Raw genomic sequence first — 19,362 nt, 5'->3', positions numbered from 1 at the left:
GTAAAAACAAATAAAACACAATTTTTGCCAATTGACATGAATATATTATAATTTGTTTAAATTCATAGGCAATTAATTGTAAACTATAATAAATTATCAACAGTTAAAACAGTGCTGAAGCATCCTCTCATCACTAACTAGTAACTTAGTACATACATAGAATATATTAATTAGTTATGTACACATATTTTGTATCTTATAAACTTGTGACAAAAGTGAGACCTGCAACGTCTCCATCAATCATGAACCAATCCGCAGACTAGGAGTGGATATGTTTTTATATTATCACATAAAAACACAATCTATCTTATAAATGAGCGTCCGTTATCAATGAATGGCGTAAACTTTTATAAAACTCTTAAGTTCTAACAGTGGCAATACGCCCAGTAATCAGAATCGCGTGTAAATATCAACCAATGGTCCCCGCAATAAATTAACCTCAACTTACTGATACATATAAAAATATTGACTTAAAATAATTGACAAAGTAGAATACTGTTTACACACATACAAATCAAAGTATTGAACGTGAGACTAGAAGAAAAGTAATTCGTTCATAGTTTAACATAGTTTAGTTATTAAAAAATGTTTTAAAAATGTGTTTTAAAACGACGTTTCTAACGTTGGCGATGGTGTTCGTTCGGTTTTCACTGGACTCTGATGAGCTACAGTATTGCTCATTTTGGTTTTATTATCAAAATTGTATCGGGTATTGTTCGTGTTCGTTTTGGGTGCATTCGCGAAGAATTGTGCACGTTGTGCTTGCAGTCTTTGAGTGGCAGTCATCGGTGGCACCTTGGGAAGCTCTCGTTCGAACCTCTGCTTGATATCTTTAAAACTGGACAGTGCACCGCTGTCCTGATCATTAGCAGCGTAAATATTCTTCGGAGAATAATTCACATTCGGTTCCGAAGTTATTTTATGCGCAGGGTCAAGTTTTGGACTGTATTTTGGCGAAGCAGTCTTCAAAGGACTCTCCTTCGCGTCTCCATTGAGACTCGACCTGGAATGGTTCTCATCTTCCTGACAATCTTCGGGTATTGTCGAAGAGAGTACATCCGTTCGTGGATTAGCGAAGCGCCATTGCGACCTGGGCGATAACAATTTGGGCACCGCGCGTTTTTCACCATTCTTATTCGGTGAACCAGGCGGCACAAACTTCCGGTTTCGCATATTCCTTGGACTTTGACTCAAGTCCAAGATGCTCACATCATTCTCCTCCTTGATTTTCGGCTGTTGCTCCAATTGCTGCTTGGAGAGCTTCAGTTGTTCAACAGCACTCAACTTTTTGGAAACCTGTGCCACTTTTGGTTTACCATGCATGAGCAATAATCGCTTAAAGTCTAATCTTGAGGTCTGAGACTCTTTCTTGTTGCTGGCAGTGTTAACATCAGTTGAACAAGCCCAACTTTGCCGGGAGCGACTTTCCGCCGGCGGAATCTTATCAATATTTGTATTGAAATCAATATAGTCGCCATTCGGGGACCAACTCAAGCCTGGATTTCGCTTTGTCCAAGTAGCCAGTCTCAGGCCGATTGAAACTTTTGTTACTGGCCATTGAACTTTCGGAACTCACCGGTGACAAACTCGGCGAAGGTCTGTCAAGTTCCTCTGATTGAATGTTCATTTTCTTCTTTGTTTTATGTATAACCGCGTAGAGTTCTTCATTGGTCATGGAAGACTTTTTCGGTGAAAGTATCCTCGGAGTGGCTTTCAACTCTTGCACCTTTGCTGGTGTGGAGGTCTTGATCGGTGACTCAAAATGATAGTAACTGTGAGGCACGTGCGGTGACAGATTATACATATTGACTTGTGGTATCTCCACCGGTATACCCATTTGATGATGATGTTGTTGAGGTTGTAATTGTTGTAACTGCTGCTGGTGGTGTTGTTGTTGCATCATTTGCATTTCCTGTTGAAGGCGTTGTGGTGTTGGCGGCGGTGGATACTCAACAAATCCTTCAAACTCATCCTGCGTGTAATTTCTTCGTCCTTGGTACTCTTGAAAACCATCAAAATGGCGGCGGTCTTTTCTATCCAGACTATTGTACTCGATATTAGCCAATCCGCGCATTATATCCGGCGTTACTGATCGTTCCGGCAGCACCCGTGAGGAATATTGCGGTTTTCTACTTGGCAGCGTGCTGTACATGTTGGTCGGAGGAAAATTGAACATCTGGTTATTGTAAGCGTAATAATCTTGGCTTCTGGTTTCGGGCTGATTAGACGGGGAGAGTGCTCGTCCTAAAACAGAACATTCTTTGAAAACACACACTAACAGACTAATGTAGTTGGATACTTGAGCGCAGAATATGTATATAATTACAAACATTTCAACTAATTTGAGCTACTAATAAAAACGTCTCACCTTGGTGCGAATTCAAAAGCAAACGTGCGCTAGAAAACAAACAAGTCGACTGAACGTGCATGGATGCTCTTTATACAAAATACAATCAAACGACATTTAATCGTCATTAACATTGCGGTGCAGTTGCTGCTGATTCTGCGAAGTATTGCGAACGTGTGTCGTGTACATGTGTGTTGATGATTTGTGATGATTCATGGACGATTATTCGTGCGTCACACCAGAATATCAAGATTATAATTCACAATGAATTTAGTTCTTATATACATTCATCCGGATATCTTCAATAATATTTTATTGAATAGATAACTTGATAAATGTTTATAAAAACACGTAATATTATTAATCCAAAGCACCACACCATATTATAGACACACATTGCGCAATTAGTGATTTATTTGTGATTAGTGCAATATTTATGCTAAGCGTGGTGATGTTCATGTTGGTGATGAAATAGTAGTATATATTTCAGGTTGCAGTTTATTTTGTACATCAATGCTCATCATCTCAAAAATCATAGAATTAAAAACAAAAATAATGTCATGCAAAAATTATTTACACAAAATGATTACACACACAAGAATCAAATTGATATTGCCAAACCATGCAGAGAAAACACACAGCAAAGTGCAAATTAACAAAACGTAATTAAAATAAAAAACATAAATTAATTTATGTAAGGCAAGAAATCACACACACATGCTGCGTTTCGTCTGCACGTGGCGATAATTGCTCACGCAAAATGACAAAATTTACAAAGTTATGGCTAAAAAAATAAATTAAATACTTAATAAGTACAGATATTGCAGAGAAATTACTCGAAATTTTGTCATTCAACTATATCACAAAATATACAAACATCAACATTGTCGTTGTGATAAATGTGGATGATATGGCCAAACACCCCACAAAAATATTATTTAACACTGATTAAATAAGCATTGGCTGGGATGGGTGAGTGCGTGTATGGGAATCAGTAGTGATGGGTGCGTGGAATCAGTCCCATTACCTGCAAACATTGTGCCCTTGTGCCCTGCGTCCCCGTATTTTTAGTCCACGCTGTCCAGCGTCCACAAATGTGTGATTTTTGTATTATGATGTTGTAGTTGTAGTAAACGCGGAGCAACAACGCGAGAGATCACGCATCCGACTGACGAACGGCGGAAAATTCGACACTTTCGGTGAGGTGAACGTTTCATCGATTTCCGCGTTCTGCGCGCGCGCACATGGAAAAAGTGGGAGAGGGCCCGCTGTATACTCTTCACCAAATTTCGGTGTCGTTGATCCCCTTGATAGAAAGCACGCGTACCGGCGTTTTGTTTGAGTTCCCGTACGCGATTAACGGACTTGTGGGCGCTTGCGTTTGCACCCCATGACATTGCTTCTCGCACAACACCGGCGAGACTAAGGGTGAGACTGTCGCGGGGTAGTTAATTCGGTCCCGCCATAATTCCTCAGCGATTTCCTGCTCGATCAAATCTTCAACATCTAATTTCACCCGGGTGATTCGCGGCAAAGCATTATTGGCGATTCTATAACTGTCACTACGTTTGATTTTCCGCGGTGTAAGCGTACCGTTCACCCTCTTGGGGGTGGTGGTAATTTCGCGCGTTTGGACTTGATTATTGGGCTTACCTTCACCGTTCAGCACGTTCACGTACGCCCCACGCGACGTGTTGAACTGTTTTGTGGGGGTGGGCGAGACAATGGTCGAGGGTGGCATGCGGACTATTTCTGTCGCACCGCTGCTGGCCTTAATCACGACTTTACCTAATTGTGGCGACAGAGGCTGGCCATCGTCCGTCCGCTTCTTCTCAACTCTGGTGGGCAATGGACTTTGCGCAGGCGAATGCTGTTTCACAAACGGGCCCGGTTCAAAAGTGGTATGTGCTCCTCTACGACGCTTCAAACTGTCAGAACTGTAGATGACGCGACCTTCGGAGTTGAGGGTGACCCGCGCTCCTTTGCGTCGACGTTCCAATGAATCCGACGTGGCTGATGAGGTGTTGTTCACATCTGAGCTTTCATTACAGGGCAGTTCATTGAGGGAAATGTATTCAGTTTCTATTTTACCGGATAACACTGTGGTTAGGTTATGATTAACCACATCGTTATTCGCGTAAATCGCGTTGGTTTTCTCGTTGTTATTCTTCACATCTTGAATTGTCACATATTCACCTGCATCAGTACAATCCAGATTCTCAGGTCTTACAGGGGATTTACTACTTTTTGTACTGAATGCTGATAGATTAAGTTTTAACTTCCCCAGCATATTATTCAAAGGCATCAATGTTGCTTTGAATATCGGCTGGGGACTTTTACTAGGAGCTGAAACATCTTTTACTATCATGGTACCACCACTGGGTGAAGCCGATCTTAACGAAGCTTTCTTCTCAGGTATTGTATCAATAGTAGCATAACCAGTTTGTGGGTTAACATTGATCACTTGCATTTGCCCTTTGTTAACAATCCCTTCAACATTGTTGTTATTATTAATATGATTCTCTTCATCATCGCTTTGATTCGGAGTGATAACACACATTGATGGTATTCTACTGGAGTTAATCGTTGTCTTCACTCGGATTCGTTCAATCCGATCAGCGCCTTCCATATCAGACGATTCAGAATATTCAAATTCAGACCCACTCCTGAGTCCATTGGGACTGTTGATTGACTCAATTGGAGAACTGGATGTATTGTGTCCGCTATCCGGGGACACATCCCCATCACTGTTATTATTATCCTTATGAACCTGTACCACCACAGTTGATTTAGTTACTGGACTACGTTTGACCGTTCCGGTTTTTCAGAACTGTAATCCCGTTCCAGGGAACTCTCAGGAGATTTATTGGATAATGAAAGTTTGGAGAGTGAACTTTTCCGTTCGGGAACAACTGGTCCGATTATCAAAGACCTATCACTTTGAGCTGCCCTTAAAGTGGTACAAACAGTACCAGCGGAACTTGTCGTGGTGGAAGTAGACCCCTTCCCGAAGAGTTCATACTCATTCTCGGCTGTATTCACTGAGGAATTACTAAACGTCGAGGTGGAATGTAATGGCGTAACAGGTGAGTCTTCCTCTTTCAAGGTCTTCAATCCACTATCCATGTGGAAAGATGTGTAATAACCTTCAGTATCACAAGAGTAAACCGAACTGGTTTCGCCATCTTCATGTAGATCATGAATGATATCCGGGGTGAGGGTACCTTCACTGGTGACACTACCACTGGTCGATGCATTGATGTACCTTCTTCTACTGTTGACGGAACTAGGTGGATGGAGATTCAGTGAGTTGTTTGATGTAGCTGCCGATGTGGATGACTTGGGTTGGGTGGTCGTGGTGATTTCTGATCCGATTGAAGCACGTCCACTTTCTGAGGACGCACTCCAATTGCCACTGGATGAATGTGGTTCATCTTTATTACCACCGGTCCTGCGTAATCTTCGTTGTGCGGAACTATCTCGCAGTTTTACGGTTGCAATGTTCATGACAGGGATGTTGATGCTGGATTTTTCACTGGAGGAACAAGAGGGTTTTCGTTCGTGTAAAGATTTTCGTTCTTTGTCGATGTTTCGTTTACGCTTCAGCGTGACGGTTTCATACTGATGGTCTTCTTCAAAACTTCGATCTGATGATTTATCAGTGTAGTTCGCGATCATTTTCTTACCCCATTGTTTAAGGGTATTAAAATGTGACTTTTTTATCGTTTCGGATGAATCTCGTTTTCGTAATAGGTCGCTGGATTTACTCCGACCAACTATTACGGAAGTAGTTGGTCGATTTATGGGGGATTCCGCAGAATCTGTCTGGACTTCGGAGTTTTGATCTTCCCTATTAGAAAAAACACAAAAGCATCTATAGATTGATAAATTTTTAATGAAAGTTTATAAAGTACATACGCAGCAGTAAGAGCATCCCGAATTTCCTTCTGATCCGTGCCCGCGAGCGTATTCCGCCGCCTGTTGCGCGGTTTCCGGGTTTTCGTGCGTCTCCGCACGGTGCTGCCATCATCCGGTGGGGTGGTAACTACACCGCCGTCTCCAGCGACGCCCGCCGTCATCAGGGAGCGCCGCATACCGCTCATTCGGTCGAAGCGTTTGCCGCTCACGTCGACTGTTACCATTTCCGCCGGAAATCTAATTAATATTCAAAAACGTCCAGCGTAATTAGAGATGATTTCAATTTCCGGAAATAATTACTAGAACGAGGACTTACTTGAGTGCGACGACGTGAACCTGCTCCTCTGGTGAAGGCAGCTTGTGGTCGATGCCTTCATCGTCGGAGATGACGGTGCCGTCGGTGATATCACCTTCGTTGATGGCCGAAGGGTTGGTGGCAGTGACGGAGGGATCACGCCGGATGCGGACGCCGTCCGTCATCACGGTAACATCTCCGAGCGCTTCCGACGACGTCCATTTGCGGAATTCTTCGACCAGAGCAGGCTGCAAATTAAAATAAAACACCTGTTACTGTATGGCAACCAACATTACATTAATAGCACATAATAAAATTTAATGTAGGTATGCAACCCAGTATGCACAGAAACATAAAGAAAAGTTATCGCAAAAGTGCATTTTATGGGAATGTGTTTTTAAACTGGAACACATTTTGGCCGATAATGCACATAAATGTTCGACGTCGTGCTGGTTGTTGTATGTTTGATAAAAACTATCGGCGACACGAGCGACACACCACGACGAAAGCAGAATGCCGGCGTATGAAAACTGGTTTTTCACTCAGAAAAACGAGCAAGCAGCAAGTAACGACACTCACAAACTCTCTGCCAGAGTGTCGCACTCGCACAATGTTGTGGTAAAAAGGTAAAAGAGGTAAAGGAACTGTAAAAAGTACTGCACAGTGCACACTTTCTTGCTGCTTCAAATATTTACTCAAACAGAGTGTTTTGCACTCGACCCACGCTCAAAACATGTTATAAACTCGCTAGAATATCTAAATGTCAATTAACAACGTGAAAAAACCGTTTTTATACGGTCAGTAAAAAAGTTTAATTAAATTTGTGCATAAACATAAAATGAAAATCAACTTCCGGTATGTTAATGACGGTTTTATCTGTCCACCATCTTGTGGAGACGCTTCAAAGGCGAACGTCAATAAAAAGTGTGAAATATTACGTTACGTAATCCTGTTTATGACCCGCACGCAGTTGTAACGTGTGAAAAGACAATCGATGCATTATTTAAAGTTGAAACTCGCTCGTAAATTTGTGTTGATGTCGAGATGATAGTGATTTGATTCGACTAGAATTAACACACTTCATTCTAAAGCCACACACATCGATTGCTTATGTTTTGTTAGTTGAAGCATGCTAAATCGATTTGTTCGACGATGAGAAAGATGAAAAGAATTTCACCGAACGTCTCACCCACGACTGCGGCGTGGATTAACGACGTCTTAATTAAAATTTCATCGTAAAGAATGGAATTAAGCTGGCGGGACGCCAAAGTTGATGAGAAGCTGAAAAATGCCACCGCGAAACTTTTAAACAACGAAAATTAACAAAATGTATATCATAAACTTGATTCTCAAATGATTTTCAAGTTACTTGTTGAGTAATTCCATCGAGTAATAGCATTAGTAGATTAATTGCTTTACAACTAATAGAGTTTACAAGGTTTATCGGCTGTGTGGTTGTTAATATTTTAAAAGCAGCAGAAAGTGGATTGTGTGATGTTGCATCATAAATAAAAGCTGATACAACATGATAGAAAATGCAGTTTGCATGCGCATGTTGACCGACTCTCTCTCTGGGACTACACAGCTTTCAGACTAATTAATTACGAACGCTTTAATTTTAATGATCGCATCGACTTCGTTTACATAATAAAGCAATTTGTCAATCGGATGAGAAATACAAATTATTTTATAACTTTTAATATTTTTTTCTTTTGGTTAGGTTGAGTTTAGGTTAGAAAAAGTTTGACTTTATGCAACCCAATAAGCTTTTCTTTTTGTTTGTGGCAAGAATTAGGCAACCACAACTCCACCAGCTTCCAAAAGTTACATCTCACATGTACAAAAGGAAAAAACTCAAACAAACTATGCGTTCGTAATTTATGACAGCACTTAACCTTATCTCTAAAAAGTAGTACATCATGATTCATGAAGATTGACTTCAACGTTATCAGATTTCATTATTTGAACTGTTTCAACATGTTGGTTATTCGTTGTATCTTCTACCATCTTCTAATCCTGTAAGTTTTTATTTATCTACGTTTGTACACATATTCGAACGAAGTTCTGCTTCGAGCATGGCCTTAAAAGCCGGCCGTGTGCAATGTGCACCGTTAGGCCGTCAATTCATTGACAAATTTATCGAGATGCATGCTGCGCTGTACTATACGCTCAAGACGTAACGGGTCTCAACACAACGCAGGAATTAAGAAATTAATGAACAGATATTGTTGCTTCCTACACGCCTTCTCTGAAAACACATTTCGACACACGTCAAGTTCAAGTCACACTACCATATGATCATAATTATACGAATTACAGCAAATAGAAGCTATGGAAATGCACAATGTGCGTTGGGAAACGTATTATTAGGGGAGCGAGTGTAATTAAAGTTGCATATATTAGGGTGCAACTTAGAAGGTGGCTATTGTAACGCGAGGGCGTTGTTGACCATGAAAATCAACGTTCATGCATACGACTTGTAAGGAATAAGAAACGGAACAAATATGACTCATCCGGAAGTCTGGATACATGGTGTATATGAAAATATTCTTCATGTGTTTGAAAATCGATCAGTTTTACACGTTTACAGATCAAATTTTTTTGTGAACTTCGTTAAAACAGTACGCTTGCACAACGCTTGCAATTCAATTACGATTTTCTGTTGCAATCGTTGTTTCATTGACATTCTGTGCGCGTTAATTGAATTTTCAATTGCGAATGAAAGCGTAAAACGTATAAATCGTCATTTTTAAATAAAAATACACAAAATAACAAGATGTCAACAAAGAAAATGTGTTTTTAGTTTACTTTGTTGTTTTTTAACCTCTTCCAAGTCGTAAAAAGTGAGAGTTGGGTTAACAATGCGAAATTTATTTAAATTAAATCAAAAGTTTGGCACTTTGGCACCTTTGCCGGAAATCGAGCAAGTTTTTCATCCACTTTCTCTACTTTTTTATTCAACACGCCACATTTACTTTACACTTCTCTAAGGAGCAGAACGACCATCACGATACAACAGGGAATTGTAAACTTTTCCAAAAACTTTTGAATCCGCACGAAAATCTTACTCTACACATCGCAAGTCGTGTCAAATCATGATTTAATTAGTTAAGATAACAACTAGATAAAAAACTTATTACTTACCATTCGTGTCTCGATGTCAATATCAAATTTATTCCTAATTTTACGCCTGCGTCCACCGAGGATAGGCGTACACATGAAGAAGCGCGAGGATCGATGGCCATCTCTTCGCCATCTGTCCAATTGTCGCATTAGATGTACTGGTGTCTTGGCTGCGGCTTCATACAGGTCTTTAACCGCCTTCGGACGCGATGCGCGCTCGAAGAGTCCAGTGGTGAGCGGATGTTCAATGTGATAATGATTTTTTAACAGTGCGAAACTTGCTATGGTGCTTACAGCTGCAAAACAAGAAAGAAAATAATTAGTTTATGAGAAGTAACAACTTGCACAGGTTTTAATTCATTTAGGACTGACCACAGTAATTAATATCAATGCTTTCAGTGGGAAAAGTTTGTGAAACTTTCTCATACAATGTAAATTGTTTGAATGTGAAATATATTTCCCATTTATGTGATGACCGTTGTACATTTTCTTTTCTTTTATTTTATTTTATATTTTAAGGTCCGGGAGTAAAGTGGATTGAAAACAAATTTATGTAATGCACTCCGCCACGCCGCCTCTTTCAATATCCGATACAGAATAGTGATGTGAAAAATAGAAAATTTAACAGGAATCGACCAGATTCCATTTTTAGTAGGTATCGCTTTACGTATCGCATTTCCCAACCGCAAAACCAACAAAAGTTGCGCGAGTTGAAGTATTATATCAACATATCGGACACTTTTCGAGGAAACTGCGAGCCACCTACTTCAACTTGAGCGAATCGAGTGCAGCAAGCTAGAAACATATACACGACAGGACCTGGGTGGTTCAAGTTGTGTGGTCTTTTAACTCCGACCACATCCACAACATGATGTTTAAATATTTGTTGCAAATACAAGCAGCGAGACGGACATTAAACTCTCGTGTGATGTGCGATGACCGGAAAAATAGTTTGCTATTTGTTGGTAAACTTTGTTCGCAAATTGCTGAAATGGCTTTGTTTAAATTGAGATAACAAGTTGGTACAGGGCAGAGTCATTCCAGGTGGAGGTTAGCTTTCAATAGGAATGCGTTATGTTGGATAAAAGGTTCCATTGTTTCAGGATGTAGGCTCGTGTCGATACTGGCCCGTCGACTGTTTGATGTTAATTAAATTACTTTGCTCGGCTGCTCACTTCGGTCCTTTCTGACTTACTCTACGCTGTTAATACCACGGAAATCATGAAAACGTATGCATGAGCACGAAGTTTCAGAGTTTCTATAATGCTGGAAAGTGTAGATGTGGATATAAAATGTCTTCTTTATTTTATAAAAAGTTTTGTAGCAAGATTTTTAAATTACCGCAAAGTTTGATTCTTAATGGACTTTGCTACTACTGTAATCTTCAACGAGCGCCGGCGGCTACTGTGCGGTCATCAGACATTCGACAATTTAACCATCCGCAACAATCTGCACTCCGCAATGCGCAATGAGCAAAGTGCATTAGCAGCGAACGAGTTTTTCAGCTCTCTTGGCAGGGTTCACGCAGTTCAAGAGTAGAATGTTTAGTCTACGTGCGCAGTGAAACTTTTCCTTCAGCACACGCTTGAAATATGATCCAGAATCCGCGCGCAAGTTGTACGTTTCAATATGGTAATTGATATAATTAGTATAAAGGTGCGAATATGATTCTGTTTACCTGTAACCTCCACTTTCACATCAAGAGTGCACCAACCCGCAATGTGACGATAAATCAATGCTAATGAGCAATATACTTCGTCCCAGAATGGAACAATACCGACGGCAACACAATGCGACACGAAAACATTAACGTGAGTACGAACAATGCCCGGTACACCGGGTTTAGTTATCAAATTTATCAAAAGCAACCATTTCGACAGGTCTCGCGTCGAAACCTCAACAATATTCAAGATGTTTGTGTTACGGGCAAAGGAAAATCTATGACATGATTGATTATTGTTCGCCTGTCGAAACGAATAATAAGAATCGCAGAGGTGCAGAGGTGAAATGCGTCTTGACACTCTTGACATATCAAATTTTCGTTGGGTGGTGAAATAACACCGGCACGTGCCACCGAAAAGTTGCAAAACGCAAATTTAATCATTTTTTATTTTATGCGCGAAATTCGTGTCGGCGATAATTCATCTTAATGCTCTTATTTGCGTGCGCAGTCATTTACATGCGCGCCGCGTGCACAATGTTCGAGTTGAATAATTTGACATCTCGGCATGTCTGCACGTGAGCACATCTCGCGGAGTCACATTGCTTGGCACGTGTCCAACGCAGACGCCGAATCGCACAAAAATGCAAATTGAATACAAATAGCAGAGGATAAAGAGCGGCGAAGAAATGAAAGTGTTGAAATTTCATTATTTTCAGCAAACCAAAGAAAAAACACAATATATTGAAGAAATTGTATCTTTTTATTGAAAATATCAATATTATTTGAGTGGTGTTGTTATAATAACACTCTCGGTTTCCCGCACGTGACTAAAATCGACAAACATGTCGCATTATTCGACAGTATTATAATTGTGTTCGACTGGTTGCCTGCCGCAGGAGAAGCGCAAAAGGGTGGAGGAGAGTGACAGAATGAAAACCAATAGATTAACATGAAGGAAGACCCTTCAACGAAGAAGGATTCCAACGTCAAGTCCTTTCTAACCCAAGTCCTAAGAAATGACATCGTTTACGAGACATTTAGCAAGTCAACTGAAAATCCAACAAAATATTACCATCAGAAACCCAAGAAAACAAAAAATCACCAATAATTAATTATTACATTTACCAAAGTAGTAATTACACATTAAACACAATAAACAAGCGTTGCAGTACCAGTAGCAGATGCCCGACATGATGTTAAGCTGCAAAGCAGCAGAACATGCAATATCCAGCAGTGATCAGCACGGAAGCAAGTGAATACTGCCGAAAGGTGCTTACATACAGTACACACATCTAACAGGCACATTTATATAAACACAATTGTATGAGTATACTGTAATTGTTTCTACAACACCTTGTATTATTTACGAGCGGCACGCCAACGCAACTTCACCTCTGATGCATTTGCAAATGTTTGTGATGTGAGCAACGGTGTAGCAAAATCAGCGGAACGTGAAAGCTTCTTGCCTTTCACAGCATAATAATTAATTTCAAGTTTACGTTTCGTCAAAGATGAGGTTATGAAAAACACTAACGCCATCTACAAGTGTATATATGTATGAATATATATAATATGGTAATTTATTATTTCTATAGGTGGGTCCTGCCCACGTGCACATCTGATAACTGGCAATCAGCGCAATCAATCGTCGCTGGAATGTTGCAACGCTCGACGAAGTCGAGACTCCACTTCGTTTTCATGCTTCATTGAATCGCATACACAATGAGCGTTTAATTTAAAACATTCTTCCACTTAACTTGCGCGCCATGTCTTCCATCTTGATTTAAATTTAGTTACATTTTTTTCATTTTTCACATGATTGAGTTTCACCTTTTGGCTAATGACATTAAACTCGCATAAATATATTTACTTAACGTGAAAATCGTAAATTTTCAGTTTGGTGGGTTGTAGGAGACGATAACGACACTTTTACGGGTTTTAAATATCACGTTATCACCTTTTTTCCAATTTCTAACAATTTAAAGAGCTTCGTATTTCGTTCGCTTCGCATTTCGGCCACTAACAAGCAAAAAATAAATTTTTCCAAACGATTTTCCACAGCGTTTACTGTATGTGTTTACTTTTTTTTTTATCTGCGAGCGAATTTATTCGTTGATATACGATTCAACAAGCCATTTGCACTCTTTTTCGCTGTGCGGGTTTGGTGATTTCAGCGTGAATGCTGGAAGAATTTCAATAGATGCAGAAATTGCGATTCAAAGGTACATCTTGTGTGCGGTACAGAAAAACGTGAGCAAAATGAAAACATCTTGCATACGCCCTCAAAGTCTAGACTAAACAACTATTATTCTACGAATTATTATAAAACAAGATTAAATATTTTACATTATTCACGGAGTGATTTATAACATAACCTCATTACACCATAATTGTATAATTTATTTATATCGAACGTATTTTTCATTGTTTTCCACGTCGTTAACTTAAACTACCAACTCATCTTGCCGCTTGTCTCATTTTTTCAAGCGTGTATAAAAACTTAATGCCCTGTATGCGCCTCGGAAAAAAAATTGACTGCGTGAATTCGGCGATTTGTGCACTCACTCATGTGGCAGAAAGAAACATATCGAGATAAAACCACTTGAGGAAAGTGACAGAATAAAAACCAAAGAAAATCATTCGCTGGAAACATGTTGGTGGTGCTTTTTTGCGGTTAGGAAAAACAAAATTAGGTTATGTTTACTTATACAGCCATACTGAATTGAATTGCATCGTAGAAACAAAAAATACATATAAACTCGGTTGGAATTCGGACAACTTGCCAAATATGGCTTAATTGGGACCCACAAGTGTCTGAAAATTTCATTGGCATACCGTTATACTTATAAAATTCCTTAAAAACAAGTTTTTAATAAAATTTTAATGAATTTTAAGGTTAAATTAAATTACTACTGATATATATGATCCAATTTTTGAGTAGAAGACAAATTCTTCATTTTAAACATGTGTGAAGACAGTAAACACTTTAATTATGAACAATTAGCGTGGCTGATGAGTCAATTAACTTGTTCTTGTAATATATGTTGCATACAACTGAAAATACAACTTGAAAAATGATCTAAAATCTAAACGCCGACACAATATGAATGTATAGCTGTCAAAAAATAAAACGAATGTCGCAATCGGATACTTTATATTGTTTACGACATGTTGGGGAGGCTGTGCCCACGATGGCGTCGCTGGACGCCCACACATTCGTCATTTTTTTCCGTTCACGAAAAGTTCAAACTCATCCAACGCGAGGTAAAGCTCAGCCCGGTTTGTGTGCCGAGTTGAGTTGTTTAGTTGTCTGACAAACGGTTTTCTGTCGCGAAGTCTAGACTATTTGTTACTCATAGAAGAAACACAATATTTCTCCCTTTTCTGCCCCAAAAACGCATAAAATGTGACTTGTACTCTGTTACACTTTTATTGTTTCTTCGATAAAAGCGCTAATACGCCACCCTCGAATTGCGAACGGACAATAAAATTGGATTAAATCGTGTTCGCGTTTATTGACTGCGCGATCATGACTTACGGACGTATCGAACGCGCTTTTCGACTATTCGGAACGCACATACGTATGTGAGTAGTACATAATTTCATGCGTTTTATTGCTAAGGCCATGTGCAAACGCATAAAAATCATATTGCACCAGAACGCACTAAAAAGTTAATTTATCGTCGTGTAGTAGAATGTAAATTATGTACTCGCTGGGTGCACGCCCGCAATGCGCGCCGACCGCGGAGTCAACCAGCTCATAAAGCGCATAAAGTGAATTACTTTTATTGTTGTTTATCGGGCCTGTGCACCATACCGGCATGAAGCACAAATGTGCGCTGTGTGTGTCATTTAAAGTTTATCGCTAAGTCAATGTCACGAAGGCTTTGCACCGGTTTACATTATTTAAAACTTTAGCAAAATGTTTTTTGTTCGGCATTCCTAGCATAACTAAAATTTAGTAAATGTTTTGTCGTCAAAAGATGCGGAATTAATTTATCTTTGATATGATATATTTGTCAATGTTGTAGGTTTAATATTTTGGAAGATATTTAAATTTGATAGAAAGAAAATAAGAGAAAATTTAGTTTTTGTTCATTTCGAAGTTAAATTCTTTTAATTTCCTGCAAAAATCTAATGTTTTGGGAATAAAAAAAGGTTTTTGAGCTTCAAAATAAAGTCTTAAACTTAAATTTGAAAAATGTCGGTCAAAAAGCTTTATAACTCCACCGAAAATGCTAAAAACTTCAAAAATTTCGCAAAAAATCTAAAAAAATCACAAAAATTTGGTTAAAAATGATGTGGCTTTCATGTTTTTGCAGATATTTCCATTTGATTGAAACCAGACATTAGAAAATTAATTGTTTTCATTTCGCAGTTTAAAAATTTTCAGTTTTCTGCCGAAAAGGCTTAAAAATTCTTTACCGCTAAGAAATATTGCAAGCAATCCCTAGGTGTCTTATTGATGCTGGCAATCGGACAAGGATTTATGACTACGAAATATATTATTTAACGCCGAGGTCGTAAACTTTTGCGATTTATCGGCACGCATCAATAATCCGAAACTCGCGCCCATGCGAGCACATTTTGCGCCGCGGACGAATGCGCCGGTTTATCCCGACTGACATCGACGTACGTCCGATGCTCGAACGCATGCTAACCGCAACCAATCTTATTAATTAATACTGATTGGACGTGCAGACTGCGCAAGACGTTCGGGCGAGACAGATGAATGAAGTTTTTATGCTCTCGCGGTTAGTGTGCTGATTTTGGAAGTGATTTACGAGACCACAGCCGAGGAATTTCCTCGAAGAAACAAAGTTTGTTTAGTTTTGCGAGGTTTTTTATCACTTTGTGCCAGTTTTTTACTCATTATGATATATTCTAGAGAATTAAATAGAAAAATTCGTAAAAATTTGATTTTTTAAAGGATTTTAAAGGAAATTTTGTAATTATTCTGTCAAAACGCACTCTATAACTCACAATTACTCTCTAGAACTTTGTAGATGTATGAGCCTATTACTTAGTTTATTACTCAGCATAATCTATTGCATATTGCATATTGCAAACCGCAAATTGAATTCGCTCGCCGCGCGGAAACGAAAAAGTCGAATAAAAAGCCTTGAACTTGACTGCATCTCCGCTGAGCATTGAACTTGTCGCGCACTCTAATAATACCTACATACTTGCTTAGCGTCGGAGTACAACGGATGAAGAAATTTATTTTAAACTTATAATAAATATACCGACATTAATAAAAATATAATTTTAAATTTTATAAATAGTCAACCAATTCAACACACACTAAAATCTCAATATTTATTACTCCTTAGAAGATTTTACAGCTCTGCTTTACGTAATTTAATTATTTGTTTAAGTTTGAGTTAATTTGTTTTGTTTCCCGAGGATTTCCAGTGCATACTGTAGACGACGAAAATAGATAACTCGTTTGCCTACGATTCGAATGCACAAATGAATAACCAAACAAATGAATCGGGTATAGGAGTGTGGGCAAAGCGAAACGAAAAAATCTGTGGGCGGTTGCGTAGATGCGTTTTATCTCCACGCTCCAGACGCTCTTGTCTTCCACGGCAAGTTGTTGCTATCAAATTATAATGCTGCGGTTAATAGGATAGCGCTTTTTGCTGTTGCGCGCCAGCATCATGCCTTAATAAGGAGATGGAGATGGCTCATACGTTCAAGATGACACAGCACTTGAGATCTCGACTCTTTTTTGGAGTCAGGTTTAATTGAACTTCTAGCAAGATCCACATCAACAAGATGTGAGTTTAACTGATAATTCTTCCTTGAAAATGAAAAATTACATTAATTTTATGTTTATCTCTCTAATACGCCATGAAAAAATCATACAATTGGTTAAAATAACTCCTAAACGGTATTTTTAAAGAATCTTAACTCGTTAAGTGCACCCGACTTAACTCTGACCTGTCTATCTTCATTAAATTGTCAGCTTAACACTCAACATACGTTCACAGATAACGAGAGCTGTGAAATGTCATTCAAAATTTATGTAAATCGACATTGTAATTAATTATATTTCAAAAAATTTTTTGTTTCTCTAAATTTAAATCTAAACTTTTTATTTTCCGCATTCTTTTAAGTGTTTCTAAGTGACACAACGCAGAGACAAAGTTTTCAGCTGAAAAAATCTGTGAGTGACGTGGGTATCATTTACTTTTCTGCTAGTTGGTGCTAGTTAAAATTGTTCGGGTACCTAGACGTCGAGTAAAGACCTGGAGCTGGAATGTTTGTGCTTTGTAAGGCAACTGGCGGTTATTTTTAGCATTCTGGAAGGCTTCGCTTCTTGAAGTTATAGTTGGAAGCTTTAAGTAAACGACTAACCAATTGTAAAGTTCATTCAACTAAAATTTTTTACATTTTTATCAATAAAAAGGGATTCAGATCTGTAAATTGTCAGAGATGCGGGATTTTGCACTTTTTTACTTTTTTATTAAGAAAATCTCTTTGATATTCGATAATTTTGTGTCGCAGCTTCCAGCCAATTTGTATATAATGCGGGTTAACACTTTTTTGACATTTTGAGCGAAATTTTACTTGAAAATCTTAAGTTTTGAAAGTGCTTCTAAGTGCTGACATTATAAGTTAGTGCTTCATTACATTTCATCTTTATGTGCCTCATGCGTATTCATAATCATGAAACAGTCTAAAACTGATACGTTTCACGTCACATACACATGACAATATGCTGAGACGACTGGAACACTAAAGGCGTTGATGAAATTCGAAACGGTGGCCGATTCTGCGAATGCTACGGATGCTACTTTGCCATTTACCGTTTAGCTCGTTTCGCACACTTTGTCGAAACGTAACTGCTTCCTACCGAGAGTTGATGCGTTCATAGCAACTGCTTACTCAACTGGTAACATAATTTCAACTCAGAGAGTTGAGATGCGAAATCGCAGAGACGGAAAACGATGTCGTGGATTTAATGCCTGGCAACTCAGGAAATACAAACATGTTCACCATGTCACGGATATTCATCAAGAAAGAAAACTATTCCAGCTTTAGAATAGGCAAAAATAAATTTCGGACGAAATGATGTTTATATTTATCTCTCGACGTTTAATTCTGTCCCACGTCGCGCTTGTAACAAAATTGCGAACAATTTCCACGTCGTGCTATAATTTAACACATCACACCGTGCGAATGAGATGAATGCGAGACATTTCACCCACATTTGTTGAGTCCGCTGCCGGATTTACATCGTTTTTCATGCGGATTTCCATCCAACCACGAAATTGCAAACTTTTCAAACAGTACATCAACTAGTTCCACTTTTGTTTGTTTGTATATTTAATACGTTGATTAAAATAAAACTAGTCTGTAGTTTTAGTCCGCTGACCTTTTGGGTGGAGAACAATGCTGATGATCATCATTGTGTTGACGCTTGGATGAATGACAAACAGGAATGCAAAAATTTAAAGAAAGAGACCACGCAGCACACGCTGCATTCTGTGATGTTTGTCGTCGTTGTATTCAGGTCGCTTGGGTGCATCAAACAAATGTGGAAAGCAGAGCGAACGGTAGAAAAATGCAAAAACGTAGGAGTTGAATGTGTGCAACGTGCTCGGACGGTCTTTGACCCTCATGGGCATAACAATTGTCATTCCACTCACAACCAGCAACCATACCGAACCGAAAAACAAAAAATTAAAACACCATAAATTAAGCATGCAGACAAGGAAGCGATTCTAAATCGGTCTGTCATGTCCGTATGTGAACTCGTGAAGTTCATGTTCATGATGTGCATGTTGCACAGAACAACGAGTATGATGTCATGAATAACGCATTAAAATAAATTTCAGCTGGCTTCAGAGTTCATTAAAGACATTTCTCGGTAAATCTACACCTAACCTAGATGATATTGTAATGTCAAGTTGACAAGGGTCAAAGATATGCAACTCGACAAACTTTGCAGAAGCCGGGAAGACGTATGCAACACCAGAAGCATTGTTGAATGTACTTTGGAAGTGA

The 19,362-nt window shown here is 39.0% G+C and overlaps 1 protein-coding gene across 1 annotated transcript in view; it reads right to left on the bottom strand.

Annotated features, from left to right (window-relative positions):
• Positions 1–21: 21 nt before the first annotated feature.
• gukh (NHS actin remodeling regulator GUK-holder) overlaps positions 22–19,362 on the bottom strand; it is a 37,461-nt gene continuing 18,120 nt past the window's right edge. The window contains 7 exon segments of the mRNA XM_065301206.1: positions 22–1,494; positions 1,496–2,244; positions 4,001–5,171; positions 5,174–6,197; positions 6,266–6,502; positions 6,582–6,808; positions 9,705–9,979. Of these exon segments, the coding sequence (XP_065157278.1) occupies positions 604–1,494; positions 1,496–2,244; positions 4,001–5,171; positions 5,174–6,197; positions 6,266–6,502; positions 6,582–6,808; positions 9,705–9,979 (4,574 nt within the window). The 3' untranslated portion in view covers positions 22–603.

Source organism: Atheta coriaria, unplaced genomic scaffold, assembly GCF_025399875.1.
Source record: "Atheta coriaria isolate IRGN ID8LTWV9N9 unplaced genomic scaffold, Caltech_Dcor_3.1 hic_scaffold_4_pilon, whole genome shotgun sequence".
NCBI classification, from domain to species: domain Eukaryota; kingdom Metazoa; phylum Arthropoda; class Insecta; order Coleoptera; family Staphylinidae; genus Dalotia; species Dalotia coriaria.
The sequence above is the reverse complement of the archived record's forward strand: the minus strand, read 5'-3'. Positions and strand labels throughout refer to the sequence as shown.